The sequence below is a fragment of the Talpa europaea genome, assembly GCF_964194135.1.
Source record: "Talpa europaea genome assembly, chromosome: 2".
Classification (NCBI taxonomy): Eukaryota; Metazoa; Chordata; class Mammalia; order Eulipotyphla; family Talpidae; genus Talpa; species Talpa europaea.
The window spans coordinates 28,952,772-28,970,661 of record NC_140068.1 but is presented as its reverse complement, the minus strand read 5'-3'; the positions used below and the strand labels follow the sequence as shown (position 1 = coordinate 28,970,661).

At 37.7% G+C, this 17,890-nt stretch overlaps 1 protein-coding gene across 1 annotated transcript in view; it reads right to left on the bottom strand.

The window, feature by feature from the left end:
* Positions 1–16,463: 16,463 nt before the first annotated feature.
* The window catches only part of MTCL3 (MTCL family member 3), a gene marked incomplete at its 3' end in the record, with an annotated part of 42,244 nt that continues 40,817 nt past the window's right edge, over positions 16,464–17,890 (bottom strand). Inside the window, exon 6 of the mRNA XM_084256304.1 lies at positions 16,464–16,574. Within this exon, the coding sequence (XP_084112430.1) occupies positions 16,464–16,574 (111 nt within the window). The remainder of the gene's footprint in view (positions 16,575–17,890) is intronic.

Genomic DNA, 17,890 nt, shown 5'->3' with positions numbered 1-17,890 from the left:
CCTGCACCTCTGGCCTACACTCCAGTTCTTCTATGCATAAATACATAAAAAATAAATATTAAAAAAAAGATTGACTCTGTCTAAGATAAACAAGACTGTAGGAAGTCTAACTCTTAGTCTTCCAGTTCATCACAAAAATACTTTAATAATATTAACTAAACATTGCAGAATAATTTTATTTTTGCCAGTTTATTCCACACATGCATATCTACTTGTAAAATTTTCCAAATGTATATTTTTTGAGCATCAATCTATCCATGAATTATAACAGACTAACAGGGCTAAAACAATATCCATACTATATTCAGGGATCTACCTTCAAAAACACCCTGATAATAAATATCACATGCTATATTGTAACTCTTCTCTCAAGTGACTTGCTACAGATACTTGGTCATGTTTATTTCTTTGGCACTCACAACATTATGATTAATTCCATCAGGAAAAAGAAGCAATTTCATATTTATCCATTAACGATGCTGTCATACCTCATTTTGGTCACTTAGCTATGCTCTCTATCCTAACCTCATTTTCCATTCTCCCTGTTATCATCTTTCCTTCCATTTGCTGCTCTCTTTATGTGTGAGCCACTGACCACAAATATCTTCCACAGCAAATGCAACCCACCCCACATAAATACGTCAATGAAGACCTAACACAATGAAGATAGCAAAGATTATACAGAATCTTGTGTTTTTTGTTTGTTTGGGGTTAATCTGGCATTGATCATGATTATAGTAATCTTTTAAATTCATCTAAATACTATTCATAGGAAATACAGACAGTATTTATTTTCAGAGATTGGAAAATTGCTTTACAATTACATATAATTAACTTTGAGTTGAAACTATCTTGCTTACTAACAGGTATTTAACATTGGAATGTCTTAGCAAAGTGGAGTGGTTTTAGATATCAGGAGATAGTTGCATTTTTAATAAAGGGAGTTATAGAAAAGGAGCAGACTCTTTTCAAGCTACTTTGAAAAATAAGTGATATGATATTTTATGCTTCATCCTGTCTTGAAAGATAGGAAATCTTCGGAAGTCATTACAAAGTTTCTCCTCAATCATGTTCATAACTGTTACTGAGGCACTTTCAGATCAAGATTAAAATATACAACCTCTTCTCTTTCTCTCTCTTTTTTTAAACTACCTGAATAAGTTCATCCAGATAACTCTAAGTCAGACAGCTCCTGATAACAGGACTCTACAGGAATACAGGTAATGCTTCCCGAGCAGACAGAATCTTTCAATTGCAAAGAGTCAAACCCATCACTAAATGTGGCGAAGGGCCTCTCTACAGAACTTCCCATTCCCAGGGCCAGGCTAGTTCTTAGTGCCAGGACATGTAACCATCATTCATCAGAAACAGCCTTTGAATGAAAATTCCTATGGAGCAATATCTGTGCCAATGTTTGTGGGAGGATTTATTTAACCTTTCTAGCATCTGTCTTGTCATCAATGCCAAGTGCAATATGACTTGTCCTCTGAAAATAAAATTAGGGCCATAGAGTTGTGAGGATTAATTGAGCAAGAGAGACAATGTTTAACAAAAGCACTAAAGGCTGTTTGAATTATAGTGGGTCCTTGACAAACACCTATCTCTTCCTTTTGTCCCATTCTCCCTGCCTTTTTTCCCTTGTCCTCTCTCCCTCCTTCCCTTCGTCTAACCCTCTCTCTTTTTTTCTTTCTCTGAAATAAATTTCTTTCTCTAAAATTTTGAACTTTATTTTAGAAAATTGACAGGAACAAGTCTAAGTGTGTGAATGCTCATATTCTCAATGCTTTTCTTTGCCCTCTGTATTTTTCAAGTAGGTTAGAGACATATGGCTAGTTAAATATTTAGGAAAATTTTTTATTAGTAGAAAAACTATCAACAGATAAATCTTATATAAATCTGCTTTTACTATAAATTTGCATAAGCTTTTTTTTTTTTTTTTTAATAGAGGCATGCTTTATTTATTTGTTTGCTGGTTTGTTTGTTTGTTCTGTTCACACAAGCACTGGGCACAGTCAGAAGTGCGGGAGGGAGGGTGAGAGAATTCACCAGAGCCAGAGCGGGGAGCAGAGCAGGCAGAAGGACCGAAGTACACTGCTGAGGGGAGCAGCGGGCGGCAGGAGAGGTCTGCGCGCCATGTGGGACCCTCCTCCGGTGGCCGGGGAGCAGCCGGGGATCAAACCGGCGCCGCAGAGGCCGCGGGCAGCTTCGCAACCCAGCGCTCAACCGCTGCGCCACCGGGGAGGCCCGCTTTTTTTTTTTTTTTTTTTTTTTTTTTTAATCCAACTAATGGGACATGGTGTTCTTTAGTGAGACGATACGCGGTAAAGAGTTTCATCAGATTCAAACCTCAATCTTAGTGCTTTCTTCTGGGGCAAACACAAAAGTTCCCTTTGTTCATAGTTGTCACTCTTTTTGTTCGCCCACAGATATCGGCATCCGTGTGGGAGAGAAAGATTTCTGCTAGCTGCAATCCTCATGTCTCTGATTCTATTTCATTTCACTCCCTTCATGATTTCATTGAGAATAAAAATTTATTAGAGCAAATGGAAAAGGATAGAGTGAATTGCTTTACTTAGTCAGGTAGACATTCTTCTTTCCCCAAGCTAGCTTTAAGTCATCCATTTGACATCTTCCTCTGCAAGGCAGGAAGCTGGATGGTGGAGTTTGAGTGGGTCGCATAAATATGGCAATAGGAGGAAAATATTTCTGCTAACGTTCTGGTGCTGCTAGTAAACAAAATGTAAGAATAACACGAGGATTTCACAATAAGTTTCATTTCCCAAATTGGCCTCAATGTGTCATGAAGTGTACTCCATTCTAAGTACACTTTGATCAGTGCAATTTCAACCTCTGTCTCTCCCACTTTAGCCAAACAAATAAAATAGCGATAGGGGAGCTGGGTCCATTGCCAATTCTATCATTTGATGTTTTTCTATAGCGTATTCGTTTCTTGCTCTCCTATTTGCTTTTTCTACACATAATACTTATCACATTGTTGACAATTTTTCATTTATGGGAGGTTACATATTCCCATAAGAAAGCCACATAGAAGATGCTGCAGGTCTCACAATTCCTAGAAAAATTATTTACCCTGAGACGGTTTGCATTTGCTCGACTTTGAAGGATTAGGAATTTCCATGGATGTATGCGTCCAAGTAATGCACTTGCCTCTACAATTCCCTGGACCTTTCTCCAGACTGTTATGAATCAGTTGTATCATTTCAACCTATTAACAGACCCTATGCTTCTCCTATCCTTCGCTGGCAAATGCAGCTTTCCAAAGACACCATAATTGGATTTTATTACAGAGAAAATAAATGATAAATAATATTTATTGCTATTTCTTGCTATTTTAGCAAGTTTAAAATGTTCCACCAGCGTCAAAGAAGAATTCCACATGCAATTCCAAACAAATTCTGCCTTCTCAGTTAATCGTCTTTTTCCTGTTTTCTCTACAGTTATTTACTCAAACTAGAAAACATCAAAACTATAGGCACACTGATTTTATTTCTCATATCTACTTAAATAAAAGCTTTGGAAGAACTTTTTGGCTTGGGTAAACATCTACAATTAACCAGCTTAAATAGTAGATTTAGTGGTAAGCTTCCCTTCCAACTGCAGATTAGCTTGTTACGATTAGCATAAATTCATAAGCATAAGAAACGCTTATCATGCAGTGAGCAAATAATCATTCTGGACAAAAGTACATTTATTTTTCACTGAAATTTCAAATATGAGCAAATCTCAAGGGTTGTGAACTTTACTGTGCAAATGTTAAAAAGTTTTCATCTTAATGAAAATAGCATTCTAAGAAATATATTCAGTAAAATCCTACTGTAGGCTTTTAAAGGGCTGTTCGAAACGCTGAAAAGCAGTGTTTGAAAAACACAATTTCAGCGCGGATGGCACTGTCAGTCCAGAGTCAGGAGATCCACTCACAGCAGCTGAACTGTCTCTTCTCTGGAGCCAGCGAAATCCGTTATGCACCCCGCCCCACTGCCGTTAAGCACAGACACAGAAACAAGCAGATGTTGAAATCACCCACCCCTTAAACGGCATCCACAGTTTAGAACATGCCAGCAGCAGCAGTCTATAATTTGCCCCAATTAGTCGTTTGCTTTCAAACTACCAGAAAGAAACATACCTTTTTTTTTTGTTTTTGCTCTGGGGAGAACTCGTATGACTATTCCACCACTGGTCAATCTAGCACTGGAAGGACAACTGGTTGTTGTAAAAAGGAAAGTTCCAGCTCGATGAATCTTGCTTTTTACAAGAAAGGGGAACGCAAAATAATTCCAACCATTCAACAGAGCAGTACTGACAAGTCTCTTCGAAACCTGCACTGCTTTCACAAATCAAAATGCGGCTCAGCTCAGTGTCACAGCAGCAGCTGAGAGGATTGTGACGTCGGTCTCTTGGAGGCGGCCCTCAGGCGTCTCTTCCAACCAGAGCTCTGTAACTCTAGAGCAGTTCCTACTCAGAGTAAACAACTCCAGGTCCAGGACATTTTTAGCTTTTATAACGGAGCACAGCATTTTCAAACTTGCCAAAGAACTGGTGTTAATATCGCACCATGACAATGACCAATTTTAGATATTTTTCTTTGGAAAAGCCAACTTCTTTTTTACAGGCAAGAATTGTGTCCTTGTACACCTCTCTCTCTTTTTCTGCTAATGTCAGGCTGTACTTTTCGGTTACTTTACAAGTTTGGTGTCTGGATGTAGCAAAGGAACAATTTTATATAAACATGATTTTCAAAGATTTGTGAAAACGTATGACATTTGTATCTTCAAAGAAAATTAAAATGAGCCAGAGACCAACTTAATAGCTTTTGATAATTCTGTGACTTTACTGACTGTATCTGTAATGACAGTGACGTCTGTCTGCTAGAAGGAAGCTGAGCCCATGGGAATGGATGATACTTATTATCATCCACTTATTAGGAGGAAAACCCTAATGAGATATGCACATGCTTGCTGAGGTGTGCTGCAACCCAAACAGAAGAACAAAGCAGCCCAAGTGCAGGGCGAAGCTCCCGAAAATACGACCAAATCAGCTTACCCTGGAAATTGCTAGAACACCCGTAGGGGGGTGTGTGAACTTGTACACACCTGTACCTGATGATGTTTGGTTTCAGTTGAAAAAGTATTTAAATTTGTGTCTAATTCAGCAAGATAAAAGTTAGGGCACATCTTCAATTCTGAAGCACTCCCTGTGTGATCATTAAAGCATTATATATTTGCGTTCACATTATTTTTGCCTGCTTCCATATAAATATTTCATGGAAAGCTAAAAAGTTTTATAATAGGAATCAACTCATAGTAGGACTGTAGGACAATGGAATGAATCCGTTCTCTGGGTTTTGAAAACCTGGCATTAAAATTTCAAAAGCAACAATGATGTTTATAGGGATAATAGTGATTACTCATGGAGGGACAGCAGTCTGCTAGACTCTGTGTTAAGAACTTTGAGTATATCTTTATCTCAGTTCACCCTCACAGAACTATGTAGATAGTATTAATATAATTTTTCTGATAAAACCTTGATTCAAAGAGATGAAGTATTTTGAAGTTCACAGAAATCTGTTCAATGAGAAGAGTAGAGCTTGAAACTGGTTACTCTAACCCTGAAATTTTGTCACAAAGACCTTGGTTACAATTCAACTGTTACTACTTATCTGTGTGAACTTTAAGTTTCTAATTCTTCTGTAAAGATACAAGATGGTTGTAAGAGTGTGAAGAAATACAGCACTTACTAGACAAAAATGTTAGAGCACATTTTTTGCCTCCATTCTTATGAGGACAGAAGGAATATTGTGGGTAGGTCTGGGGAAGAGTTGTCCAGAAGTATCTATACAGAATCATATTAATAGTTAATAACAATATTATTGTTCTCCCTGCCCTCTTGTCCACTTCAGAACTCTTAATTTCCATGTGTCTATTGTTTATTAAATTAATATTGTTTTCTACATTCTATCAGAACTTCAGATAGTATAAAACTACATTATAGGAGTAATATGGGCTATGTAGCACACTCTCACTCTATAGTACCTATTTCAATACTCTTTTCATGGATGCCTGACCAATAATTTTTATTGTACGTGCTTCTTCTGCTTCTTGTCATGGTAATAGTGACATCAAATTATATATAGAATCAAAAACTAGGAAAAGACAAGAATTCCACTCCATGTATACCACTTAATTTAATATATTTTAAATGATCTCTGTTGAATAGCTTTTATAAATTTAATTAAAATTTCCATGGTGTATGTGTATACATATAGACACATGTATATATACATATATATGCACATATATACCCCCAAAGAAATAAAGTAATACAATTCAATAATAGCATACAAAGGCAGGGAAATGTTCAGCACAGTTGATTCTGAACATTTCCCTAAACTTTTAAGAAAAATGCCTATAGTTCTATACATAAAATGAGTGGATTTAAAAGACTGTGGCTGGTACACTAAGTCCTACAGTGATATCTAGTTTACTGGAGTAGCTGACATTTTCAAGCAAGTGCCCAAATGGCTGAAAAAGTTATGGGGGGAAAATGTAATTTGTTGTGTAATCCAGGTTAATTTGAAGCACTTTGCACATTTAATACTTCACAAATTGAAACATGCTGGAAAGGGTGAAATTAGAAAACTGAGTTTATGAATGTTACTAGCTGGTGTTTCCAGACTTACAGAATTTTAGATCCAGAAAGAGCCTCTGAAACCTTCCAGGCAACCTTCTCATTTTACAGCAGAGGAAAGAGGCCCTGATGTTAAGTCATCTGTTCAAGGTCACAAGCCATTTACTAGTAATGCCAGGAATAGAGTCCAGGTCTTCTTATTCTTGGTGGAGTGCCTTAAAGTTTAAAAGTCCAAGGAATTCAAGGGAGACGAATAAACCCCAGGTTAGAGAGTTTGGGGCATGAGAGGTTGATTTCTGACTTTGTAAAATTTTAAATTCAGTTTTCTTTTAAGTCCAAATGAGAAAGATATGTTCTCTTCCAAGTATAACCTTGCAGCCATATAGCAAAGTAGTTATCTTGATAAGTATTTATCTAAATGAGATTTGTGTCCTTAATTAAAAAATATAAATTCTGGGTCAAATTGTAGACATAGGATTTCAACTTAGTGGTTAAAATATCTGAGGATAAATGCAGCAACTTTGCTGTTAGCATGACAGTACACATTCAATTTATATTTTTCTGTCTGAAGGATGATTGTGAATCCAGTGAGTTGCTGAATAAAAAAAAAAAAGGATGATCGTGAAGCATCACGTAACAGTTATGTGAGTCTCGGTTGTGAGTCTGGATGGCCTCTGACTTCCTGTTTACATAGTTTTTTAAATTCCTTTTTCCTTTGTTCTCTAAACATATTCTTCAGTAAAAGAGATATTATGCTTCCATTTTCATGGAAAAGGAGGTGAAAAAATTGGAAAAAAGATACCTTAGAAAAACTGAACTCACTCATGTATATTAAAGTTCAAAAGCTGCTATATGTGATGTATTTAAATAATCCTTTCTCCTGGAATATCTGAACTTTGTAATTTTCAAAGGACATTAAGACACATGATCTCAGTTGTTTAGTGCATTTCTCTTGAAACTTAAGTAGTATTTCATTTTCAAGGAGAGGTCTTGGGGACAATGAATTTTTTAAACTTCATTTAACAAATATTTGTGAGCACCACCTCTGCATCTGGTGGAGTGTTAGGCTCTGAGAATTGGAAGAATAAGATAAAGGCTTATCGCCAACAGGCAAACTTGAGTCAATTCTGAAGTTTCCTGAAATATGACCTGAGGCATGATTGCCCCCTTCATGAGTAGCCCACTCCCTTGAAATAAATTTACAAACAAATGTGGAGAGCCTTCCCTGTAGCTCCCCTTGCATTCCACAGTTTAGTGTTACTGTGTTAAGGGATCTCAGTGTAGTGTTATTCTCAGCCCCAGCTGCACACTACAATCACTCCAAGAATTATTTAAAAAGTTACTAAATCTGAAACTTTCCTCCAGACTTACTGATCAGACCATCCAATAGTGAAACATTTGGGTTTCTTTTATAACATTCCACTGCAGATTTTGTCAAAGGTGGCCGGGTGTAAGGACCTACAAGGGCAGTTTCAATTCTATGTTAGTAAGAGAAATAGTTATGATAATTGTAAGACTCTCCTTTGGATTATAAAATTATGAGAGTCACACAGAGTATTTGTTATCCATCGAAGTTACATACTTAGATCATCGTGTCTCAGCTAATGTGCTATTTTCCCATTGTTGGATGTTTTCCCCCTAGAATCATGGGATGCTGGCTCTCCTTTCTATTCTGAGGACTGGTGACATGTCAAATTTTTTAGCCAAGCAGATCTGTCATGGGGCTTATGTACAGGCATCTCCAGATGACAGAAATATTCAAAAGAAACAGTTTCAAGCTATGTTCTTTTAAAGCATTGGTCTACATTCTGAAGAAACAAAGCCATAAAACATTTTAGAAATGTGGGTTGTTTAAAAGTAGAGACAGACCTTGCTCACAGTTTTCAAATTTGTTTTTGGCATCTCATCTTATTATTTCCAGATTCTTGACTTGTGAGATGCTGAAAATGAGGACAACCAAATCTAAATAACAAACGGTCCTTTCTATAGGACTGTACCTCTTATTCCAGAACTGGATCTTGAAAATGCCCACCAGGGGGCCACCCTGAGTCACACCTCTCTATTAGAAGTACCAGCCCTGCAGTAGAGCAGGGCTAAGAGAGGACATTTATTAAGCAGATTTTTTTTTAAAGATTTATTTATTTAATTATACAAGAACCAGGATACAGGACAGATGCACGGGAGGGGGAGAGGATTCACAAGAGACAGAGCAGGGAACAGAACAGGCAGACTGACGAAATACACTGCTGAGGGGAGCAGTGGGTGTGACAGGAGGGGTCTGCTGCACCATGTGGGACCCTCCATGGCTGGCAGAGATGGAACCCGCGCTGCAGAGGCTGCGGACAGCCTCACAGCGTGGCGCTCAACCACCTGCGCCACCAAGGGAGGCCCTATTAAGCAGAATTTGACGGACATAAGAATTAATCTATCACCCTCCACCAAAGGAGCCCACCGATGTCTTCTCCCAGGAATGTTAGACTAATTACCGTTAAGTGATAACATTATATTTCCAATAACTGTCTAATAAAATGCCTTTGACAGAGGAAGCAGTTACTGGTTGTCACATCTTGGCATAGAAAAGAAGTATAGCACAGAATTGACTGGAAGGAATAAGACACTTTAATTTGAACTCAGGAAAGAAATCTGCTTCATTCATAGAGCATAGAGAGGGGCAGAAGATAAGAATTAGTAAGGCATAATGGGTGCTAGATTTTGAGGGGTTTTTGTGAGAAGTCTTGGTGGTCAAGTGAAAAGAAATGTAACACCATAGCATGAAAACCTATGGCAGAGAGTCTGGAGATGAGGGTACAGAAAAGAAGTCCCAGAGTCCCACTTCAGTGTAGCCATAGGTCCACACAGACCAGAGGACCTCTGTAGAGCCAGACAGGCCAAGTCTCCACACTGAGGACCCTCAGCCAGTTCTGATGAGACTGCAAACATGAGGACTTGATGAGTGGCTTCCCTGTGAACATCTCAAACACCCATAAAGGAAAAATGCAAACTGTCAAAAATGGTGGCATCAAGTAGGATGAAGAAAGGTATTAAAGTGCAAGAAGGTAGCAGTAGGTACTTAGGATACTCCCAAAAGGAACTGTACTTGATACTTACATTATTCTGCTCTTACTCTTGTTGCCATTATGTAATTTTCATGACCTAAGTCTTCCTTATCCAATTAATTTGAACCCATCCTGCTTTTTTGAATCTACTCTCTACAAATATACATATTTCAAAAACATTGCAGCTTATGAATAAATTACATTCTCTCGGAAGTGAAGAATGTGCCAGAAACATGAGGTTTCTTCTCCAGGATGGCCTCAAGATTTGTGAGGTCTGACACTAGGAAAGTCCCACTTTCCTTCAACTACTTCCGCTGGCATCTTGGAGGTACATGGAGTTAAGCAGTTTGAGTAAGGCCCTCCAGGTAATGGCCCTTGTGCCAAATGTGTACCACAGACTATTTCCTTTCAAATAAAGACACCCAGATTCCTGAGTCATATCAGATCTAGGACAAATTAATTTTACCAACTTGTCATGTTAAAGCCCCTCTCCAAAATTCTAAACAACTGATCTGGACCAACACAGAGGAAAGATGTCTGTTTAAAAGTCTAGTTCTGTTTTATTGGTCTAGGAGTTAATGATACAGAGAGAATGACATGGCTTATGCAAAAATTGTACATGTCCATAAGAAGAAAGGGAATTATAAACCAGTTGCTACACTGAATTTTCTCACTATTGAGAAATAAATGGCTCTATAAAGTATTTTATAAGTTCGTAAATTTTCTTTCTTTATAAATTATTTGAGGCAAGTAGGCGAACTGATGAGTTTTATCCACCCCTCACATCCTTCTAATGTTCAGACACACAGGTTAAGGCAGGTGCTTTAGACATGAACTAAAAGAGCTGACTTGCTGACTCTAAAGGTACGTTGTGTCGGGCAACCTAACAAAGGAACAGAAGTTGTCTGCAAGCCTTTGACGATCACTTATGCATCTTGGTTGCTAACATAGATTATATAAGTACCTCAACTCAAAAACACTCAGAAGAGACTATAGAAAATAAACCTAAACAGCACAGTTTTTCAGAATCAATAGTTTCTTCATCTGTGCATTATGCAGGACATTAAAGCTACTGAAATAGTTAAGAAATTACAATATTCCTATTTCTGGTTTATTTTTTGAAATGAGTCAGTATTCTAAAATTTCCTGATAAGTTCTAGTTTTTACATGAGTGTGAATCTCATTTAACCAACACTTAAGACAGTTTATTTTAGGAGGTACACTCACTACCTCCTCTCCTAACTGATGAACACAAAAGTTGTTTAGAAGCACCTAAGATGTTATCTGTAAAGATTCTCTTGCCATGTCCGGGTCATAGTTTTTCTTACTTTGTAATTCCTCTGAAATTTCACAAATAGGCTGTAGAATCTACTCATGAAATGTTGGTTTCATCAAAATGTGTATGCAAAAGTATTGCAACAAAGTGTTTTAATGTAGATTTTTTTTGAACCCATGCTGTTGATATCTAAATGTAATAGTGTGACATGACACTGAATGAATGTCTTTTATTAAAAAAAAAGTGTATGCAATCCCTTCACCTACGAAAAGTCAAAGCAAAATCACCAACATCAAATCAAAGCTATTTTTCATTAGCCTCAACTGACTTATACATAGGGTTTCAGCAGTAGTTTCAATAATACTGGTTTTGAACTGTACCAAAACCCAGTAATTTCAATTATCACCCTCTACCACTTTCTCTTCAGTTCTTATATTCAATTAGGACATCTGACCCAAAGCATGATTCAGATGAAACTGAGCTGTTGTTCTAGGAGAATATATAGCCACAAACACTGCACAGATATTTGGAGTTAAGGCTCAGTGACCAAACTGACATTCCAAACTTCACTGGCAGCTGATTAAATACCACACAAAATGAAGGGAAGGTTGGGCAATGCAGGCCAATACACATTCCAGGATCAGCACTGATTTTCCTTTGCTTTATGAGTTTGAGTCAGTTATGCTTAAAAATAGCCAACTGAATTCTTTTTTTTTTTTTTAACTAGGCCAAATTGCCAAAGGCACTTCTTCCTACATCCAAGAATGTGCATGCAAGGGAATTTTCTACAATAAGGTTTGTTTGTTCAAATTTATTTTCAATGTGATGTTTAAACAGCATGACTTCAAAGGTACAAATAAGAGATCCCTTGTCTCAGTAATTGGGGGACTCAGTTCTCTTGATGAACAAAGAAGCGTGAATGTTCCCCTTTTAGAACTAGTTTTATATAACAAAAGATAATGCAAGTAACAGAGATACTGGAGACTCTCTCTGAGGTTTTGGATATCATCTTTGTTAACTTATCCTTCCAAGTCTATGTCCTGGGTATAAGAGAGAGGTGTACCCTATTCCTGGATGGTCACAGAACAGCCTAAAGTCCAGGGAGGAGAAATCAAGGGAAAAGGTCACTTAGTGTCTACTGACAGTTTGCTGGGGACACCTCCCAACTGCTGGCTCCAAGCAGTCCCTTGAGAAAAAGGCAGGTCTGAATTATCTGTCACTGGCCACACATCTCATTGTTTTCAACAGTGTGGGAGAGGAGTATGTGTATGTGCAGGCACAACTACCAAGTTGACTCTTCAGGTGGGTAAGACAGACTTGGAAAGGCCTTTCCTGAAGTTTGACTAGACAGTGAGGTTGCTTCACTAACTCCAGGGGAGCTACCAGAGTGACCCCAAATCCTAAAGGATCTATAAGCAGTCACCAAGTCAATCCTATTTCAGCCACTTTCTGCTGTCCAATATCTTGGGGTTCCACATGTGGAAGGCCTGGATGGAGTTCAAATTTCTCATGAAAATCTTCTAGAAAAGCAATTCATCTACAAATCTTCAGAGTGTGCAAATAAGATTAATAACCCTGTTGTCAGGATGACTGTAACTGCTAATGAGATCTGATAAGGAGGTTGGTGTTTTGTTTAGCACAGACCTCACTCCTTTCTTGCATTTATCACTCCATCCAAGAATGCCTAGAGGTTTTATTGCATTTTCTTGGGAAAATCTAACAGGGTATGAGGTAGTCAATAAACAAGAAGTTACAACCACAAATCTTTCTTTGCACTTCAATAAAAGCACATGTTAGAATTAGCTGTTCCCATGTGTCCTGCTAAATCAACCAATTGAAAGCTCTAAGAGTAGGAAATGAACCTTACTTTCTTCTATACCTAACATTGCTTAGAAATGGTCATTAAACAAAGGATCTGTGCTGTATGTTTTTACTCCATTCTCATATCTCTTGTGTATGCTCTTACCCATCTTGTTACAGAGGTTAGAGTCAGTTGGTAGCCATTACTCAAGGAGGAATATCATATCCTCATTTTGGATCAACACAAGGAAGTTTTGTGGCAGAGAAAACTGTATGAAGATACAGAGTGGAAGCTCATGATGTGTGTGTGTGTGTGTGTGTGTGTGTGATTATCATCTTGAGGTTGTAATTCAGTGAGCACATGTGCCTCCATCCCTAGATATGTGCATTTCTCTGCACACACAATATTAATCTTGGTTCTTCTTTCTGTCAAGCATTACTCCTATTGTCTCTATATTGGTTTCAAGGAACGGTATTAATGAGAAGAGAGTTTTCTAACACTATTATCAGTATGGAAAAAGCACTGCTCTGTCATTAGCGGTCTTTTGGATAAGGCTGAATGACAAAGGTGGAAATGCTCTAGAAAGGATGTGGACATTCACTGAATGGCTGGAATTTTAAATTCTTTTGAAAATAGACAGCTGATGAGTTTATAAACCTAGTATCACATAGTTAATTGTAACCTTGGTATAGCTGTATATACTTATTTTAGATAACAGACACATCTAATGCAGTAGTTTTGGGGAGTTTTAAAAAACATAAATGCCTCAATCCATACATTCAGCTTTAATTAGTTGGGAGTAGGGCATCAATTCTATAAACATCTCAAGAATTCTGATATTCAGCTAAGACTGAGAACCACTGTTCTTAACATTTAGTCCTCAATTCTCTTGTGATACAAAAAGTTAAAATTCTGAAGTCATTTTCTTAAAGTCACACAATAAGTGCACTGCATGCTGAATTTCTAGACAGGGAAAAAAACTAGCAATTTGGGCAAGACAGTTATTTGTAATTCCTTCCCTCTAAATGCCAATAAAGCTTCCCAGTCATTTTGACAACCCATATTTCCACTTTCTACCAATGTCCCATAGGTAATTGAGGACCACTGCTTAGCTAGTATATCTGGCTCCAAAGGCAATAAACATTTCACAATAACCTCAGCCCTCAAAATTTACTCTCAGTTCCTTTGTCAAAATGGTTCCTCGGAGATGGTGACTTTGAGTCTCATCAAGGATCTAACAAACAGATTTTAGTTTTTAGAATGGCTTCTTTCTACCCATTAATAGACAATTGGATCAAGAAGATGTGGTATGATCACACTATGGAACACTATCCAGTCATAAAGAAAGATGAACTGTTGACATTTGTGGCAAGATGGGATAGTTCAAGGGAATTGTATGTAGTAAAGCAAGTTAAGATGACAAAGACAAGTACTGACCATTAACATAGTAAATGATATGACAAAGTAAAATACAAAAACAAATGCATATCATTAATGAAGTGAGAGTTCTGAGGTTAACCGGGTGGAGGGGAGGGGAGGAAGGGAAAGGGAATACGTGAGAAAAATATAAAGTGGTTGCTTTGCTTGAGATAAAAAATTTTAAAATGATGAAATATAACATATTATTTCTTTTTTATTACCTTTTTTAAAGATTTATTTATTTATTTATGCAAGCACTGGGTACAGTCAGAAGCGCGGGAGGGTGAGAGAATTCACCAGAGCCAGAGTAGGGAGCAGAGCAGGCAGAAGGACCGAAGTACACTGCTGAGGGGAGCAGCGGGCGGCAGGAGAGGTCTGTGCGCCATGTGGGACCCTCCTCCAGTGGCCGGGGAGCAGCCGGGGATCCAACCGGCGCTGCAGAGGCTGCAGGCAGCTTCGCAACCCAGCGCTCAACCGCTGCGCCACCGGGGAGGCCCTATAACATATTATTTCATTCATTTTCATCATAAAGCTCTATCTAGCCTTTTTTTTTTTAAGATTTATTTATTCCTGCATACAAGAAGAGGGGCACAGGCCAGAGGTGTGGGGGGTGAGAGGATTCACCAGCGACAGAGTGGGGAACAGAATAGGCAGATGGACAGAAATACACTGCTGAGGGGAGCAGTGGGCGAGACAAGAGATGTCTGCTTCTCCATGTGGGCAGCTCCCTGGCTGGGGATCGACCTCATGCTGCAGTGGCTGCAGTCAGCTTCACAGGCTTCGTCTTAACCTCCTGTGTCCCAGGGAGGCCCCCTACCTAGTCTTTTGAATCTCTAATCTGAAAAGTCAGAAGAACCTTGTAACAGGTTGCAGATATAGCTTAACCACTACTCACTTCAGGTCTTTCCTCCCCACCATGGAAAACAAAATGACATAAAAACCAAACAGAAAAAGCAACATGGAGATTAAGAGTAACTTTTTAAGCTGAATTTTCAACTATTGTGTTTTATTGTTGTTAATTAATACTCAAAGAGTAAGGAATACACTGGTGGTGATGAGATTCAAAAGGCGATCACCAGTACCAGCATTCATAGTATTGCAAAGATTTCCCACTGATTATTGTTTATGCTGAGGTGCAGGATTCTTTACCACAGATTTTCACATCAACCAACCAATCTGCATGTATTTCCAAGTACATGACTTCATTGAAATACAAGACTTCAAGGAGCACTGAAGTTTCTGCATCTTGGCAGCATTCGAGTTTCTACTGGGAAAACAGCCAATGAGATAGACAGATGTGGGCCTTTTGTAACATGGAATCTCTCCAGGTCACTTTAGACATAAGGGGAAAGGAGTTAGCTCAGTTTACTAAAGTAAGTTTATGTCTAGAGAGCAAATTCCACTGGAACCATGCTACTGGTCTCGCATCGTCTCTTAAGGAAATGCTAGAGAGTGGGTATTTTTCCCTACTAAAATATTTCATATGTTATATTTCTAACATATTCCCTGTTCTTGAAACAGTTTAGTATGGCCATTTATTGTAGAGCATAAGCCTCCAGGCAATAAACTTGACTAACAACACATAGTTCTACGTATCATAGGTAAACACAGAAATGGCTGATAAAAACAGAAGCTGGTCAGAATGGAGATATTTATTTTCTCAAAGAGTCTAATCAACTGCCTAATCTACTTTCATGCTTCTAAACACATTTTTTAGACAGAATACCATCAGCATTGCAACATGTTCATTTTCATGATTTTATTTTCATGAAATATTCTATGATTTCATTCATTCACCATCATTTTCATTGACAGTTATTGGAAATCAAAATTATCTTGCTACTCTGAGACAACCTCTTAAAGGTACTTTACAATTCTGTATATTTTTGGAAATGTGACCAACTTGTGAATGTCCAGTTTTGAATACGATGTTAGACAACTGCTGACTGAGAAATAATTGAGAGATATAGTCAACTTTGATAGTCATTCTGCCAATTATCAAGAAGAATATAAATCAAAATGTGAAAGAAGCAAAAATTAAAATTATATATATATAAAAGTCAACGCTCCCTTACCTGAAAAATTTTCGTGCTTAGGCTTCTTATTTGGTAGTGATAAGATGTGTCTTTTTAAATAAATAAGCAGTCTTCAGTGTTTTTATACCAGTAGTTACTACAGAAATTATACTTCTTTTACTTCTTGTCTTGAAGGGTGAACAAAATAAACAAACTGAAAATACTACAATGAATGGTAAATGATGAAAGATTTACAGTACAAAAAACAGTGTAAAAAGGAAGACAAGCTTAAATATCGTTGTGTAAGAAAGTGATGAAAATAATACAAGAATGAGAATAAGTAAAATGATAGGCTGGAACATCTGGGAAAGTAAATGCAAAGACAAAGAAAAGAGGTAATTAATAATAATTTTTAAAACTTAAGTTTATATCAAAAAATCCAAGTATTCATTCAGTTTTAAAAAAACACCAAAACTCTATCTTAAGCTATATTTACAAAACTTGAAGCCTATTATTATGCAGAGTGCTTTCTCTCATTTTAATTTCTATTTCCCCCTCCCCCTGAAAATATTAATAAAAACCACATGCTCAAAGATTTCAACAATCTGCAACAAGTAAACGAAAAAGCAAATACTTTATATAATAAGTTGAAAAAATAAGCTTCACCATTTTAAAATCCAGTTTTATCATAAAACTTTTTTTTTAGCAAAGCAAAGCAACATGCAAGGTAAATAAGAGATAAGGCTGCAATTTTTATAGCTGTGGCTAACAGGCAGTTAATCTAATATCATGCTTCTGTGTAGAAACTGATTGTAAATTTAAACCTCTTGCGGGTCTTAAAAGCCATGCATGCCGTTGTTCTTCCTTGGGTCTCCAATGGATACAGGAAACCAGGCTTGCCAGAGGCAGCAGCATGGCCTGTTTTGTTTTATAAATTCTCTCTCATGTGGTGAAAGCTGACAAAATGCATTGGTCTTTAAGTAGCCACCATACCTGGCTAGCGCAGCTCAGTCCAATTCATCAGCTGTGCCTCTACAAATTAGGATGAAGGAAAAATGCTGGCTTTCCCTGTTCGGGAATAGTTATTTACTATTTCTCTGAATTAGTATTGCTTTTTAAAGTTTAAGAAAGAACACTCTTTCCCCAGTCCTGAGATCGCCACAATAGAGTTGTCAGTGATTTTCTCTAGAAAAAATGATCATGTTACTGGGACATGGTAAAGGAGCAGCTTCCATTTGTTCTTTTCAGTGGGGCTGCAGACACAATAGCATCTCTCTTTGCCTCCGGTTACTATATTTACCAGTAGTTATGTATCAGTCCTGCTCATTTAGTGGTTTAAAAAGAAATATTTTAAAACTCAATTTGAATCTTGGCTTTAAAACAGCACATCCATAGCTGAAGATTCCTATTCGGGATACTCTTACAGCGGATCTATTAGAATCAGTGTAATATTGAAAATGTTGGCCTTCAATAAGAATACATCTTAAAAATCCTTTAATCGTTACACCAAAAGTAGAGCGTGGTGAAACAATGCAGAGAGGGGACATAGCTACCAAGTGATTGCATTATTGGAAATCAAAATTATCAGGACTGAAGGCCAGTGTGAAAGAGGTGTGCGGTGGGGCTTCCAGGTCCCGTGAGGCTCTGCACTGGGGTTCCCTAAAATGGGGCATGGAGG